General features: G+C 43.3%; 2 protein-coding genes across 2 annotated transcripts; one reads left to right on the top strand and one right to left on the bottom strand.

The window, feature by feature from the left end:
* Positions 1-973: 973 nt before the first annotated feature.
* LOC308163039 (NXPE family member 3-like) lies at positions 974-6,271 on the bottom strand (the record flags this gene model as incomplete). Its single annotated transcript, XM_080537215.1, has 5 exons — positions 6,136-6,271; positions 2,886-3,838; positions 1,961-2,031; positions 1,625-1,846; positions 974-1,524 (listed from the first exon to the last, which is right to left on the bottom strand). The coding sequence occupies exons 2-5, from the start codon at positions 3,821-3,823 to the stop codon at positions 974-976; spliced, it is 1,782 nt and encodes a 593-aa protein (XP_080393341.1). The 5' UTR covers positions 3,824-3,838; positions 6,136-6,271.
* A 2,936-nt stretch (positions 6,272-9,207) lies between these two features.
* LOC308162191 (beta-2-glycoprotein 1-like) lies at positions 9,208-13,043 on the top strand. Its single transcript, XM_080536312.1, has 8 exons — positions 9,208-9,473; positions 10,131-10,307; positions 10,664-10,760; positions 10,996-11,072; positions 11,309-11,497; positions 11,770-11,949; positions 12,567-12,764; positions 12,897-13,043. The coding sequence occupies exons 1-8, from the start codon at positions 9,404-9,406 to the stop codon at positions 12,959-12,961; spliced, it is 1,053 nt and encodes a 350-aa protein (XP_080392438.1). The 5' UTR covers positions 9,208-9,403; the 3' UTR covers positions 12,962-13,043.
* The last annotated feature ends 2,498 nt before the right edge of the window (positions 13,044-15,541 follow it).

The following is a 15,541-nucleotide window of genomic DNA, read 5'->3' as shown; positions in this document are numbered from 1 at the left end:
TATTTGCCACTACCTTCGGGTGTGTGACAAAAGCCAAATCAGAACTCCAAAAATAGACTGGGCAAAATGATTGGAAATAATTGTATTTCAAGCATGTCATGTCATGTAAACACAGTAGGTTCCTAGATACTGTTATGTACTGTGTTCTTCAGGCTTACAGAACAACCGAACTATAATACGAAAAAACTAAAGAGAAAACTCAGTCTCCAAAAAACTATGAGAAATAATAAAGAGCATACTACAAACATGAAGTCTCAGCAAAAGTCATTTTAAAAATCTCAGTACTCAGAACCCTTTCAGACACACACCCTCCCACAGGTTGGAATAGTTTGGAATTATAATACACAATCATACATGCTACACCCCCTCCTACACATCCACTAACCCACCCACAATTAAGTTGGAATTACAACATTTACACTGTCCAATACCCCTTAGTCCCACAAACCATCACCTCATCTACGAACTTCAGACCAACTTAAGTCAGCGGTTGTTGTGTTTGGCCAGCAAGGTGTTTTACGAACGCATCTAAATCTAGTGCCTTTGCTCTTTCACTTTCAATGCTGAGCACAGCTAAACTTGTCAGCCTATCATTGTGGAGCGCAGGTGATTTATTTGTATTGTTTTACTTTAACGTGGAAAAACTGCGCTCGCACCCAGCAGATGACCGCAAGACGACCGCAATCTTGCATAGACGGAACACAGCACATGTGATGGTTGATGTTAGGGTTGGGCAATATCAATATTTTCGTACTGACAATATAACAATATAAATATAAAATATTAGGGATGCACCGATACGACTCCTTCATTGTCGATAGCGATTCTGAGAACTAATGGAGTATTGGCTGATACAGTAACAGTCTGATAACCTCTCGAAACACAGGCCGTGTAAATTTATCACACATTTGGATGATATTCACCTGCTGTAAACATAGCCCCACCTGTATAACCGTCTCTCTCTCTCTCTGTGCTAACTCTTCCCTGGGCAGACGTAAGACAAGACGGTGTCGATCATGTTTTTGATGATGGTGGGGGGCGGGTGGAGATCATGGGGGAGGTGATGGGCCAGAGTCATCTCCCAGGCATCCACCAGCAGGACATCCAGGCCCTTGAACATAGCCCTGAGTACTCCGTCCAGCTGCAGTGAGAACCAGTCACTGTTGTAGAGGCTCACCTCTGGGTTCAGAGCTTGGAGGTTGGCTGAGCGGACCACCACCAGGGTCCCGGGAGCCCTGTCCAGGAGTCGCACCACGGCCCGCCGGATGTGCCGAAGTCGGCGAATGTAGATCTCCACAGGGAAGGTGCTGAAATGGGCCCAGACGCTGAGGACTATCACAGTGTCCGGGCCTCCGGCCAAGCCATCCAGCTCATTGAACACATAGCGGAGCTCACTAGAGATGACACCGCCGAAGCGGATAGGGGGACCGTGGCAGCGGTACTTCAGCAGGATGTTGTGTGTGCTGTCCACCGCCATGAAGGGCCCCTGGTTCTTAGGACTGTGTAGGTTGAACTCCTTCAGATCTGAGACCGACAGAGGAGGAGGATATTAGTGGGGAGTTGGGGGTTGGAGAGGAGAGAGAGAGAAAGCACTTAAGATACAGCTGGAGAATGTCACACTCACCTGGTAAGACGGCGTTGAGGTAATCAAACCACTGTCTGGCGGTGGAATCTCCATACATGTACACCACCTTGCCCTTCAGACACTGAGTAATGGCAGACGAGTCGTTAAACTGGCGCATCATGACTCCACCTAGCGCTCGCCACGATCCCTGGAAGTAATACCCAGAGGGCATGACCTTGATAGATTCTGCCTTAACACTGCTGCTCTCCACCTCAGATTTGTCTGAAAGCAGAGAGCAAAGTTTGAATGTAGCAGCTAACATTAGAGGTAGACCGATAATGCACAGATGGAGTTTCATTTGTATTGACATTTACACACACACGGATGCACACTTACCTTTCATTTTAGGCAGCACAGTAACACTGCCAGACTCTTTAGCATGAATTTGTACTTTGATGTTTACACGACTAAGTGAAATCAGAAACAATATTTTGGACATGTTATCAAAACAATCATACATATACATTTTATAGAACATTGTAAATGTATCTTTTTTATATATATGTATGTAGATTGGTGTGACATTTCATTCCACGACTGCGAAATCATACTACTGCTACTACCGCTACTACTGCTAATGCTACTACTAATACTACTACTAATACTACTACACGTGCTCTGAGTTGCATCCGTGTACGAAAGGCGCTATATAAATAAAGTTTCACTTCACTTCACATGTTTACAGACAGAGGCACGAAGTACAGTACTATGTAGCCTAGGAACATACAAACGTGGACACATTTGTTTGCTTTTGATTTTTGATTCAACAAATCTTTTAAACAATAAAATAAATGAAAATGGCATGGACGATTTTCGTCTTGCGGCCGCGTCCAGGAGGTTGGCTACAGTCTCATGGACCTTAAACTTATTCATAATATATGCAACTGTAGTCACAGGAACATCCAGCTGCTTGGAGATGGCCTCATAGCCTTTACCTTTAACATGCTTGTCTATCATTTTCTTTCTGATCTTCACAGACAACTCTCTCCAAATAAAGAAAACTGTTAGTTTGTCACTATAATCCAATTATTTATAATTTTTCCTAAGGAGTACCAACAAATCTGTCCAGGCCATTTTAGAATAAAATCTTTTCACAGTTTCTTTGCTTTACTCTATGACATACCAAAGGCATGCAGGTATACATGAGAAAATTGCTTTTAATTTCATCACTTTTCAGGAGGAATGAAGCATCGTTTCAATGAGCTGTAAGGGTACCAACAAATCTGTCCACATCTGTACACACAGCTACCCCCACACTAACCTCTGGAAGAGTAGTGCTTCTTTCTTAGTGAGCAAGTGTTTCTCATAGCCTCCCTTGCCGTGGTCGATGCGTTTGTCACAGCTCAGCAGCTTTGGCTTATAGCAGTACCAGGGCTCCCCTGTCTTAAGATCTGTATAGTTGCACAACGGCTTCCGATTGGCCGGCAGACATAGGTTACACACAGTTTTCTCGGATCGAGAGCCAGAGCGGAACAGACTCTTGAAGAACGCTCGCTCAGGCCGTTTCTCCCGTAAGCGGTGTAGCACAGCGACAGCCTCACTAGGGTGGACCAGCGTCACCTCTACCTTTACAGTACCCTCCCATAGTAACGGGAGAACAGCTGAATAGGACCCATTCTGGTGGTCCAGCACCTGCCCCGCCACGCCCGCCCCCAGCTCTGGGGAGTGCAGCCGGGCTAACAACAAGTCCCCGCCGTAGCGCTTGGGCCGCCCCTGGACATCATGCATTTGGACCAGAGCCTCCAGGTGGTCACCCACATGCCACTCCCTCCCTCGCGCTGCTGGTAGGATAGTAAACAGGCTGTGCGCAGGGTTGCTTGTCTGGGACGTATCAATGAGGCGGGGTGGGGGCCCAGGCCAGGCTATGGACTCAAGGAGGTTGCGTTCCTCCACAGCCTCCTCAGGTGAGGGTTCCTGGCCCAGATGGGCACAGTAGCCCTGCTTGCGGTGCGGGGGAGGAGAGCCCTGCGGGTCTAAGGCTGAGAGAACACTGCTCTGGGCAGTGACTAACTCTACAGTAACTCCCACAAACAAACCTTCCCCCCTCACCTCCAGAGTGTGGATGTTGCGTAACAGGACCATGAGGGCTGACAGGGCCAACACAAGGAAGATGACAGCATATTTGGGAAGGCTCTTCCACATGGTCCCCCACTTCTGTTTTCTGAGCTCAGGCCCCGTCTCACTTTCTGCTGTCACCATGGTGATGATCTCCCCCTGACATGGACATTTAGAAAAAAACGTCATTAGTGAGATGGGAGAAAAAAAAGGTATTTCAGTAACATACTTCATTCATATGTTACATTTACATTTAGATACAACATTATCAGATTGGAGTTAATGTGTCACCATTCAGCTTTCCTATTGATATGATGCGTTTTTGTGTGACTATATGCCAATTTTGTGTGCCTAATATTGCAATACTCATAGTTTAACCTTAAACATACTTTAAATGTGCCCACTCTCAGTAGTAAACAACACATCCTTAGGAGCAGGCACATATACCATATCAAGTAACAGTGAGACCAGTTTAACTCTAATGACATAGGAGCCTTACCCAGTGGTCAGCAGGGTAGAACAGCATGAACACAGGATAGAGCCATGTATGGGAACCAATGTCAGTATTGTAAGTTACGAGGTAAAGCTATTCCCTCTCTGAGAACAAGTATATAAGCTGTAACAAACATCAGTACTTTGCTCGGCACCCGCCGTAGCCAAGCTCGGCATCCCTTATGTCGCAGCCAGGCTCGGCATCTCCTATGTCGTAGCCATGCTTGAAGCTTGGACTTAACAGAGCATGCTGCCTTGGAAACATCTGTACAAGAGAATGCAACCCAGATCTGCCTAATACAATGATTACAATTCAACCTTCTCTCTGAGTCATCATATATATCATTTCCAGCCACCTGACCAAGAAAGATCTCCATATATCACCTATGTTGCACTATATAACCTGGAAACATAGTACCAAGGCTTGGTACTATGTTTCCAGGTTATATAGTGCAACATAGGAAAGCTGAATGGTGACACATTAACTCCAATCTGTCACCATGGTGACAGCAGAAAGTGAGACGAACCCGATTCTACAGAATTCCGTCAGAAAAAGAAAACCCAGAGAGGAGAAGATTGTGGATTTGTGGCAGATGCAGGTGAATGTTGGTTTCTACACGTCCAGGCCCAGGGGCCCATTTTTTCATAATCCGTCTATGCTGGCAGCAAAACCAAAACCACTTCACCTGACTGGAAGGAACGCGGCATCCCCCCCCCCCCCCCCCCACAGTGGCAGCACAGTGCACAGTGCTGGCCGAGATCAGTGTTTCTCAACCCTCTCCTCGGGGCAAAAAACAGGTTTACCACCAGCACACCTGATTAAACTAATCCAAGTACAAACCATAATTGCTTTGTACTTGATTAGTTGAATCAGGTGAGTTGGTGGTGGAACAGATCAAATATGTGGTGCGGATGGGGCGCACTGGACACTGGATTAGATAGCATATGTACAGAGGGTGATGATGCGCATTATTCCTAGAGTTAGAAAAAAGACAATCGTGAGTGTGCGTTCTCCTTCCGTGCACCAACTCACTGGAACCGTCTTCCACTTGATATCAGACAGGAAGAATCAGTGAAAGTGTTCAAAAAATAAGTTAAAGACCCACCTGTTTTCTGTTGTCTACATGTCATAGGCTGTGTATTTGTGCTGTTGTAATTATGTGTGTTTTTTAAATTGAAATAGTTGTTTTTAAATTGTTTAAAATTGTTGTTTTTACCTATTGTATTTGTGCTGCGAAATTGTGTGTTTTTTAATTGAAATAGTTGTTTTTAAATTGTTTAAAATTGTTGTTTTTACCTATTGTATTTGTGCTTCTAAATTGTGTGTTTTTTAAATTGAAATAGTTGTTTTAAACTGCTGCTTAGCTATTGTAAAGCACTTTCAAATAAAGTTATTATTATTATTATTATTAATGTACTGTCTGAGGGTGAATCAACACATTAACGCCCAATTCTATAGAAAGTAGACCCCAGTCTAGTAAAAAAAAAAATGGAAACCTGTTTTTCAATGACAGCAATACCAGGACCTTTACATTAATCTCGAGCAGGGGTTCCCGAACGTTTGAAATAGACGGAGACAGTTAAGAGTTATAAACACTGAATTCTAAAGAAACAAATAACAAATAAACCATTGTTCTTGTTGTAGGGAATAGAAAATAACATTTTAGGTACTACAAAAAAAGTTTTTTTACTGTACTAAAAAAAAGTTTCATACTTTTAAACTGATGTTGAAGGAAAATGAGAGTGTGTGGCGATGCTAGTAGTGTTTCCCCTTCTGTATCTGTCAAACTTTTCAATAATATATTGTTTGATTCTTGAGAAATACACTTATAAATGCAAGAGATGAGATAAATGCCTTTGTGGATTCTAATGTACCTGCAAGTGTGCTATCGCTGAAATACCTGTCTATAGCATACTTAACACACCTGTGTGCTCTGTGTGTATCCATGTTACCATGGCCTTACCTGTGTTCAGTCGGTGGTATGTCTGGCTCCTCTGTATCCGTTGTGATCACTGTTTCTCTGTGTGTGAGCTCTTTGGCTGACTTGGTCTCTATAAAGAGAGCTGGCGCATCACGTATTATGCTCCCCCTCACCTCCCTGCCCACACCCTCTTGCTTTCTATCACCTGGAGGTGATCGTCTCAGCATGACAGCTCTATTCCCAACATCTCTCTCAATATTTTCAACAGACCTGTATTTTTCTTTCTGTTTCTTGGTAGTACTATAGTAGTTGCACATTGTTGACATGAGTGTGCTCTCCAGTCATCCCTATCCCAGTGTGAGTGGGGCATAATTGATTGATTGACACCAGCTGTGTGACATGAATGATTGAGCCAGCTGATGCTATATATGTGACCATTCCCACAATAAAAGTTTCTTCCTTGATAACATGAACCCTGTCTGACAGCGTATGATTCCTCCGTTCAGTGTGTAGTCCGATCGTTATGGTTTTAGCCAATACGCAATAACCAACGTTTAACACACATATTAAACATTAAAACCACACCAACAATCAATAACAAAAGTGAATTGATTAATTGATTAACAGACACGACAGAGATCTAAGCAAAACAAAACAAAAATCAATCCCCTCTGTAACCTCCTGTGCAATACGAGAAACTACTGTGCAATAACTAAGGGAATAGTGCAATGTTCTATAACCCTGCAATATGTTTACATTCTTGTGTTAGGTTTTCATATACTGTATATAAGTTACTAGTTCATACGTTTATGTGTTTATAAAAGTACACAGTTACATGCTAACTTCCCCCTGTCTATATACCCCCCTGTGAATAGGCCATATAAGTAGCCTACAAGTTTTCATAATAGATATTCTCAGATTCCTACCGATCACTTACCCCCCTATTTATGTCTATTTATGTCTCATTCTTGTTTTTTTATTATCTTAGGACTGTGTTGATTGTTAGCACCTAGGGCTTGCATTTACATTTCGTCGCACCTGTTACAATGACAATAAAGATCATTCATTCAGATAGTGACAGAGACACTAGACTCGTCTGCCATGAAAAGAGGACCTACAGTGTAGGTATGCACACACTCATCAAACAAAGGCCTGCAAAGGAACCAATCAAAACAAAGACCAAGTGGCAGATGTAGCGGAATAATAGGCCTGCAAATATGACAGCAAAAACAAAGACAAACAATGCAACAGAGAGAGAGTGAATGTTTGCAATGTGGCTTTATAGCCAAGATATTTCCACATCATCAAGCTACACTGTACAGTTAAGGCCAATGCGCACGGCGTGCGATTTTGTCGCACCGCCGAATTCGATTCCATTGTCTTTAATGAGACAAGGCACACGGCGTGCGATGCGATATTGTCGCACGACAACATTCGATTCTCAATTCACACCACCGAAGTCAACAACGCGGCCCATCTCATATGGGATTACAAGACACCTATATTACATAATAATAACAATCGAGCATGTATAAGCACAATATGCCCAGTTGTATCTTGAAGAAATTGTGGAAGCAAGGCAAGCAATATTGGTAGAGCCTATAGTAATCAGCCTGCCTGGTCCGACTTCGGTGGTGTGAATTGAGAATCAAATGTTGTTGTGCGACAAAATCGTACGCCGTGTGCATTGGCCTTTAGGCACATCTGCAAGCACAATATTCACCAGGCGTTGGAAGGTAGCCAGAGCATTTCTCATCCCGAATGCCATCTCTGAATATTGAAGGAACCCATCAGGTGTAACAAAAGCAGATATCTCTGGTGCACAAGGTGAAAGAGGCATCTGCCAATAACCTAACCAGTCTAGCTTGGTGACAGAACAGGCCGAACCAATGGTATCTACACACAATCATCCAATCGTGGCATAGGATACAAGTCAGGAATAGTGACTTGGTTCACTTTCCGGTAATCAGTACAAAAACGAAAAGTAGGATCAGGTTTTGGAACCAAACGACATGGGGAACTTCATGGACTTAAACTCGGTTGGGCCAAGTTATGCTGTAACAGATACAAAATGTCCTCCCTCATCACTAACCTTTTTAGTGCATGTACTCTATAAGGGTGTTGTTTAATTGGCACCGCACTGCCCACGTCAATGTCATGTTCCAGAACGGTAGTGCGGGTAGGAACATCTCCAAACACACAAACAAAATCAAAAACTAACTCCAATATGTTGGCTTCCTGCCAGTCTAGGGCTGCGTTCGTAAATTCTAGGCTCAACGTCATAAAGGGACCAACTAATTTGATTGAACAAGAGGCATTCCATGACTGCTGATCAGATTTCCAGAGCGAATTTATGAACTCAGCCTAGGGCTAAACCACTCGGAGTCTATCAATCTCAAAGTTAGTGTGCTTTGAGACAGTGCCATAAAGAGGTTAACCTTTCCATGTGTGTGTGTGTGTGTGTGTGTGTGTGTGTGTGTGTGTGTGTGTCTGTGTCTGTGTCTGCATGTGTATGTCTGTGTATGTGCGTACATGCATGTGCGTGTGTATGTGATTTCTCTCCTAGAACCTGGATTGTTTCACATTCTCTTGTTTTCAGGTCCCCTTCCTTCAGAAATGCCTCTGAGTGTTGAAGCACAGAGAAGCCTGATACAGCAGCATGAGGAGAAGACAAACAACTGTTCATCTGTCTGTGAACTGAACATGAATAAAACTGTCTGTCCTAGCAATGAACCATTACAGAGGGGGGGGGGGGGGGGGGGGTAAGGTAAAGAACAAAAAAAGTCAGGACAGACACTTATTTTGTTTGGTGTGATAATTGTGAATTTCCATGTGTACTGTTTTGAAATAAATAATTGATTACAACAAAAAAAGAACTACAGTAGATATGCGCTGATTCCCATGGACTCCATTACGCAGACAATTGTAATTGTATCATTTACAACAACACGTAGCCTACATCACATCATTGTATCATTTTGCTTTAAAAGGCTGTCAATACCAATATTATCCCACAAGAATTGTGTAACAACAGCAGAAGAGTGGTGGTGGGAGGTTATATTATTTCAACATCATGGCTGGGTCACAGCTCAATACCCACTTACGGTAAAATGTGCCACGGTAAGCGGACAAAGGGTCAGAGAAGTTACTTAAGCCGTATCTGTTTACTTTGAGAAACACAAACAAGAGAGAGAAACGACACACAGGCTCACATTTGTACCCCGTAAACACTGGAGAGCAGACCTGCTGTAATCAGGGGGATTTTTTACCCAGACACGTAAAGGAGGAACAGACTCGGACCTTACAGAAGATGGCCTCTAATCTGACCCTCCTGCTGTCCTGTCATCTTGCTCTGTGTACGACTATGGTGATGTCCAAAGGTAGGTGACAGTAACTGTAGATGTCAATTGACTGTTCTTATCTCATGTACTGTATTGATGTTGCTGCCATTTGTGCTTGAATGTCTTGTCTCCCCGGCATGTTTGTGCTTGCTCCAATTGTGCTTGATATGTTTGTATGTCCTGCTCCATTTGTTTGTGTTTGCTGCAATTGTAATTTTTTAAACTAATGTATTTTATTTTAGGGAGCCTATTGTCAACTGGCCCGGGGACTACAGTTGGAAATTAGCCATGTAGGCTAAAGCTGCTCCATTTACTGTTGTTACAGTTAATTAATGGGGACAGTCCACGACATCATAAACTAATAAACTAAACTACACTATCAGTCTATGCGAATCAAAAAGCCATTGTGTTTTTTTTCTGTGATGTTTGTTTATCTTATTCCTGTATTGCTGACTATGTTTTAGTTTTTTGTAACTCAATATAAATGTTATACAGAGGGTGTTAACAGAACACCTGACTACATGTGGTTGGATGTGTTCCTTTTCCGTCTCAGTTTGTTGTGGCTTGATACTAGTGCTTTATAATCCAGGGGTAGGTTTAATTTGTCTCAGGGAAACTATCCTTGTGTGTGTTTATGTACTTAGTACATTGACCCTTCATCTTCCCCCTCGTAACTTTCGTCTCCCGCCCCCCCAGCATGCGACCGACCCTCCCTGAGAGACAACATGGTGTCGGACGGATTTCAGAGGGTGTCTGCCCCTGGAGACAAAGTCAGGCTCTCGTGTAAACCAGGATACCAAGTAACATCAGGCGATAACACTATCGTCTGCGATTCTACTGGAAAGTGGACCAGGATTAGACTTGAGTGCATACGTGGGTCTCCATCACCATTGTTGTTTACATGTTTTATTTATTTTGTTTTCCTTTATTTTACCAGGAAGTCCCATTGAGGTCTGAATACGTCTTTTCCAAAGCGAGACCAAGCCAAGATAGCCAACGCAGAGATAAAACGTTATTGACGAAAGTCAACAAGTAGTTGTTTGGAATTTTTCTTCATGTTACACAACTAAATATTATCAGCATTTGTCAATAAAAAGTGATTCAGTTAAAAAATGACAGAGCTTTATAAAGGAAAGCATTATACGACACGTATTTACAATGTGGTCCTATGAATACGGGAGTGTCTTCTGAGTCATGATGCTACTGACCCATACCTCTTCCTCTTACAGCAAGGGTGTGCCCCACCCCACAAATACCACCTCATCTAAATATGGAGAAAATAGACTATGTGTACCAGAGTATAGTCAACTACACCTGCGAAGAAGGGTATGATCAAGTCACATGATCAAGTCACTAACTTTGTCTGTGTTTTAAAATCCTATCCCATGTTTTACTCAGTTGAAGAAGCTGTGATGATTGGATGCTGTATGTACAATGGATGGTTGGATGGAAATATAGCTGCATGACAGCGGGCTGCATGTGTATGAAGCTGTCTCATATATGACAAGATATTGGCATGGACCAGTAATAACCTGTAACAGCTGAGTGTGGTGGTCCACAGGTATATTCTGCATGGGGCCAATAGCAGTGAGTGCCTAGCCGACGGGACCTGGAGTGAACCGACACCTGAATGCAAACGTAGGTACTACATCCACATAACCTATGAATATTATTCATATATACATGAATATTGCTTATACAAGATTTAGACTATGGATACATACTTTTGGACATTCCTATGAGCACAGTAGACCTACATGTGTATGTATCATATGCAATATGATTTAGTCAGACTTTCATAATGTGGTTCTATTGACAAAAGTCCATATGCTCTGCCAATCTATCTTAGTTGTAAATTCTCTCTCTTCTACCAGCGGTTACCTGTGGTCCAGCTGCCATCCCCAAATATGGAACAATGGTCTACGACAATACGTTGAAAGATGAAATCTTCGAGTATGGCTTCGGTGGGACGTACGACTGTCTGCCACCGTTCGTCCTGTTTGGCAATGTGAGAGGGTCATGCACCGCCCACGGCAACTGGACTGAAGCACCTGAATGTAAAAGTAAGTGTAAATAATTAGTCATGCCTTTTATCTATCAAAGAATACAAAGTCATTGCACTCCTTAAGGGCTCCAATTTGCATGGGCCCAAAAAAGTGGCTATATTAAAAGTAATATTTCTAGTACTGGAAGTACTGCAACTAGCGTACCCAAGCAGGAAAAAGTATACTTAAGTGTACTGAAAATAGATTGCAGGAGTAATTAATATGATTACAATATATTTGTGTGTTTCTACACTTACTTGAAATACACTAAAATACCTCTGCCTCTCCAGTTGTGACCTGCCCTCCTCCGAGGGGCATATGGAACGGTTACATGACCACCAGGGCAAACAGAGAGCACAGCTACAAGGAGAAAGTCAGATACAGCTGCAACCCAAACTTTTCTCTGGTTGGGCCTGTCGAGACTGAGTGTCAGGAGACCGGGGAATGGTCACTGAAGCCAGTCTGCAAGGGTAAGATCATGGATCCTGAGTAACACTTGTTAAGAGGTAGTGCATAAGAATAGTTTTATTGTTTAATTGAACGTATTTGGATAGCTGAGCTAGTTCTGATCTACCGGTCCGTTCACAGTCTGGTCCCTGTAGCAGAACCCTGTTCAGTGCCAGTGAGGGTTCTACTGTACTTGGTGTCAAGAAAGTTTTTTAACATAGAATAATATTTAAAAATATCATTGGTTTCAAAGCCATGTAGAGTATTTCTTTGCCTGGCTGCTTTATTATTTTAGAGACATTTCTGATACATTTTATATAAACTGGTATCTCAACTATGTCTGCGAAAATATCAATGTCATGCTTACTTAAAGGTCTACACAGCAGACCATATTCATGTATGGATAACATTGCTGCAATATTCTATTTTATGAAAATATATAAAGATGTAGGCTTGTAATACAGACAATGCTGTTCGAGTACAGTCATGTTCATCTGCTAGATGAAGCTATGCTAACCCTCTAGGCTGCTGTGGCAAATGGAATGGCAGGCGTATCGCAGATGGTGTCACTTCTCGTCAACAGACAACAAAAACAGTTTTGGACCCCTTTTCCAAGATTGTCTTCCTCTTTGGTTTACAGCCCATTGTCCCATTGACGTTAAGAGAGGAACGGTTCTCTACATTGGAAGGAAAGTCTCGGTTAAAGACCTGGAACCCAAACAAATAAATCATTTAGAAATGATATCTTTCTACTGCAAGGACAAGGCCAGAGAGTGTGGCTATCCTGTGTCAACGCAGTGCATCGATGGAAAACTCAACATCCCAGCATGCTTTGATGGTGAGATTTATTCCAGGGGTCCAGTATTCCAGGGTTTCTCACAATTGTGCCTAATCGTAACCATATTTGTGTGTGTGTGTGTGTGTCTGTCTGTGTCTGTGTGTCTGTGTGTGTATGTGATTTCTCTCCTAGAACCTGGATGGGTTCATTTTGACTGGTATTCAGGTGCCCTCCCTTCAGAGATGCCCGCTTGTTGAAGCACAGAGAAGCCTGATACAGTGAAATGAGGAGAAGACAAACAACTGTTCATCTGTCTGTGAACTGAACATGAATAAAACTGTAATGGGGTCCATACTTAACCTACTTGCCCCATCTAACTTTCTACTTGCCCTGCCTAGGAGTGCGGCACATACATTTCTCTCACAACATACTTCTAACTAAAATCTATTGCCGTTGATTGTGTGTAAAACACTACAGAACATGAGTTTCTTAAAAAAAAGAAATTAGCTATATTACATCAATCGTTAGGCTTTGGGTTAGCGTTAGGGTTAGCCTTTGGGTTAAAACGTTTATTGGGTTAGGGTTAGAGAAAGAAAAGAAAAGAGAGAGGAGAAGAAGTCCAAAGTTCCCTATCTTAGGTCAACCCTGTGACCCTCTATCTGGGAGAAGGTGTGTTTGATGAAGGAATGGAAGTAGACATGGACATGGACCAAACCCCAGAGCCCTGCACCCAAACCCCTGTGGGTGGGTATTGTTTAATGCACAAAAAGTAATCCCAACAGTACTTTTTCGGTATTGTTTGCCCTGTTTTATACTTGGCATTGCCGTGGAAACACTGGCTTACGTGAATTAGAACAACGTTTTTTTATAGTTACCATTATAGCATTATACAGGGCTTAAAGTGGGAAAAAATAGGACCAGGGGTGGACCCCGGACCCCCCTGGACTCGGGGCAAGCAAGAGCAGGACGACTGGGAGGCCACGGCGAAGGACAATCCCCAGAAAGAGAAGGCAGCCCCTCAGAAAGAGAAGGCAGCTCCCCAGAAAGAGAAGACGGCAGGACCCCAGGCCCATAGTGGAGCGCCCCAGAACCAGAGAGGAGCCTACCCATAGAATACCAAAATATATAAATATAAATGTTTTTTATATTGTAGCAATGAACAGCAAGGCTCGGAGGAGGCATGAGAGACTCCTTCAGCAGGCTGCAGTTATGCCAGTGTTGTGTAACCATGCATGCCACCACCTCCGTTCTGCTCCTGCAGTTCTATTTGGGTGATGAGACAAAATGGCCAGGCGCCCAAGCCAAGACGGCAGGACCCCAGGCCCAGAGTGGACTTCACTATTTGTTTATCAATTAAGCAGGTAAAAGGTCTGAGTTGATTCCACAGCTGCGAAATGCCATGCCTGATGCCATGCATCTAAGCTGTGGCACAATATCGCAATGCATATTTCACAGGGCACCAACAGACCTATTGGAAAAATAACCATGACGTGTTTCTCAAGTGGCCGATACAGACCTTTATTAGCGTTTCCTGTCATTTAGAAACATGTGAGAAATCGTGAGAGACTATGATGTGTACGTCCGACGCAAATGTTTAGGGTTAGGCTTTGGGTTAGTGTTAGGGTTAGCCTTTGGGTTAAAACGTTTATTGGGTTAGGGTTAGAGAAAGAAAAGAAAAGAGAGGAGAAGAAGTCCAAAGTTCCCTATCTTAAATGTTTAGGGTTAGGCTTTGGGTTAGCGTTAGGGTTAGCCTTTGGGTTAAAACGTTTATTGGGTTAGGGTTAGAGAAAGAAAAGAAAAGAGAGAGGAGAAGAAGTCCAAAGTTCCCTATCTTAGGTCAACCCTGTGACCCTCTATCTGGGAGAAGGTGTGTTTGATGAAGGAATGGAAGTAGACATGGACATGGACCAAACCCCAGAGCCCTGCACCCAAACCCCTGTGGGTGGGTATTGTTTAATGCACAAAAAGTAATCCCAACAGTACTTTTTCGGTATTGTTTGCCCTGTTTTATACTTGGCATTGCCGTGGAAACACTGGCTTACGTGAATTAGAACAACGTTTTTTTATAGTTACCATTATAGCATTATACAGGGCTTAAAGTGGGAAAAAATAGGACCAGGGGTGGACCCCGGACCCCCCTGGACTCGGGGCAAGCAAGAGCAGGACGACTGGGAGGCCACGGCGAAGGACAATCCCCAGAAAGAGAAGGCAGCCCCTCAGAAAGAGAAGGCAGCTCCCCAGAAAGAGAAGACGGCAGGACCCCAGGCCCATAGTGGAGCGCCCCAGAACCAGAGAGGAGCCTACCCATAGAATACCAAAATATATAAATATAAATGTTTTTTATATTGTAGCAATGAACAGCAAGGCTCGGAGGAGGCATGAGAGACTCCTTCAGCAGGCTGCAGTTATGCCAGTGTTGTGTAACCATGCATGCCACCTCCTCCGTTCTGCTCCTGCAGTTCTATTTGGGTGATGAGACAAAATGTCCAGGCGCCCAAGCCAAGACGGCAGGACCCCAGGCCCAGAGTGGACTTCACTATTTGTTTATCAATTAAGCAGGTAAAAGGTCTGAGTTGATTCCACAGCTGCGAAATGCCATGCCTGATGCCATGCATCTAAGCTGTGGCACAATATCGCAATGCATATTTCACAGGGCACCAACAGACCTATTGGAAAAATGACCATGATGTGTTTCTCAAGTGGCCGATACAGACCTTTATTAGCGTTTCCTGTCATTTAGAAACATGTGAGAAATCGTGAGAGACTATGATGTGTACGTCCGACGCAAATGTTTAGGGTTAGGCTTTGGGTTAGCGTTAGGGTTAGCCTTTGGGTTC

The sequence above is a fragment of the Nansenia antarctica genome (assembly GCF_963989245.1).
Source record: "Nansenia antarctica genome assembly, chromosome: 7".
Lineage (NCBI taxonomy): Eukaryota > Metazoa > Chordata > Actinopteri > Argentiniformes > Microstomatidae > Nansenia > Nansenia antarctica.
This window is presented reverse-complemented; position numbering and strand designations above follow the sequence as displayed.

Bases quoted from the DNA above. Each gene is read 5' to 3' on its own strand.
- LOC308162191 (XM_080536312.1), top strand. From the start codon at position 9,404: ATGGCCTCTAATCTGACCCTCCTGCTGTCCTGTCATCTTGCTCTGTGT. The intron at 11,073-11,308 runs GTAGGTACTACA...CTCTTCTACCAG, and splicing joins ACCGACACCTGAATGCAAAC to CGGTTACCTGTGGTCCAGCT. The intron at 12,765-12,896 runs GTGAGATTTATT...TTTCTCTCCTAG, and splicing joins CATCCCAGCATGCTTTGATG to AACCTGGATGGGTTCATTTT.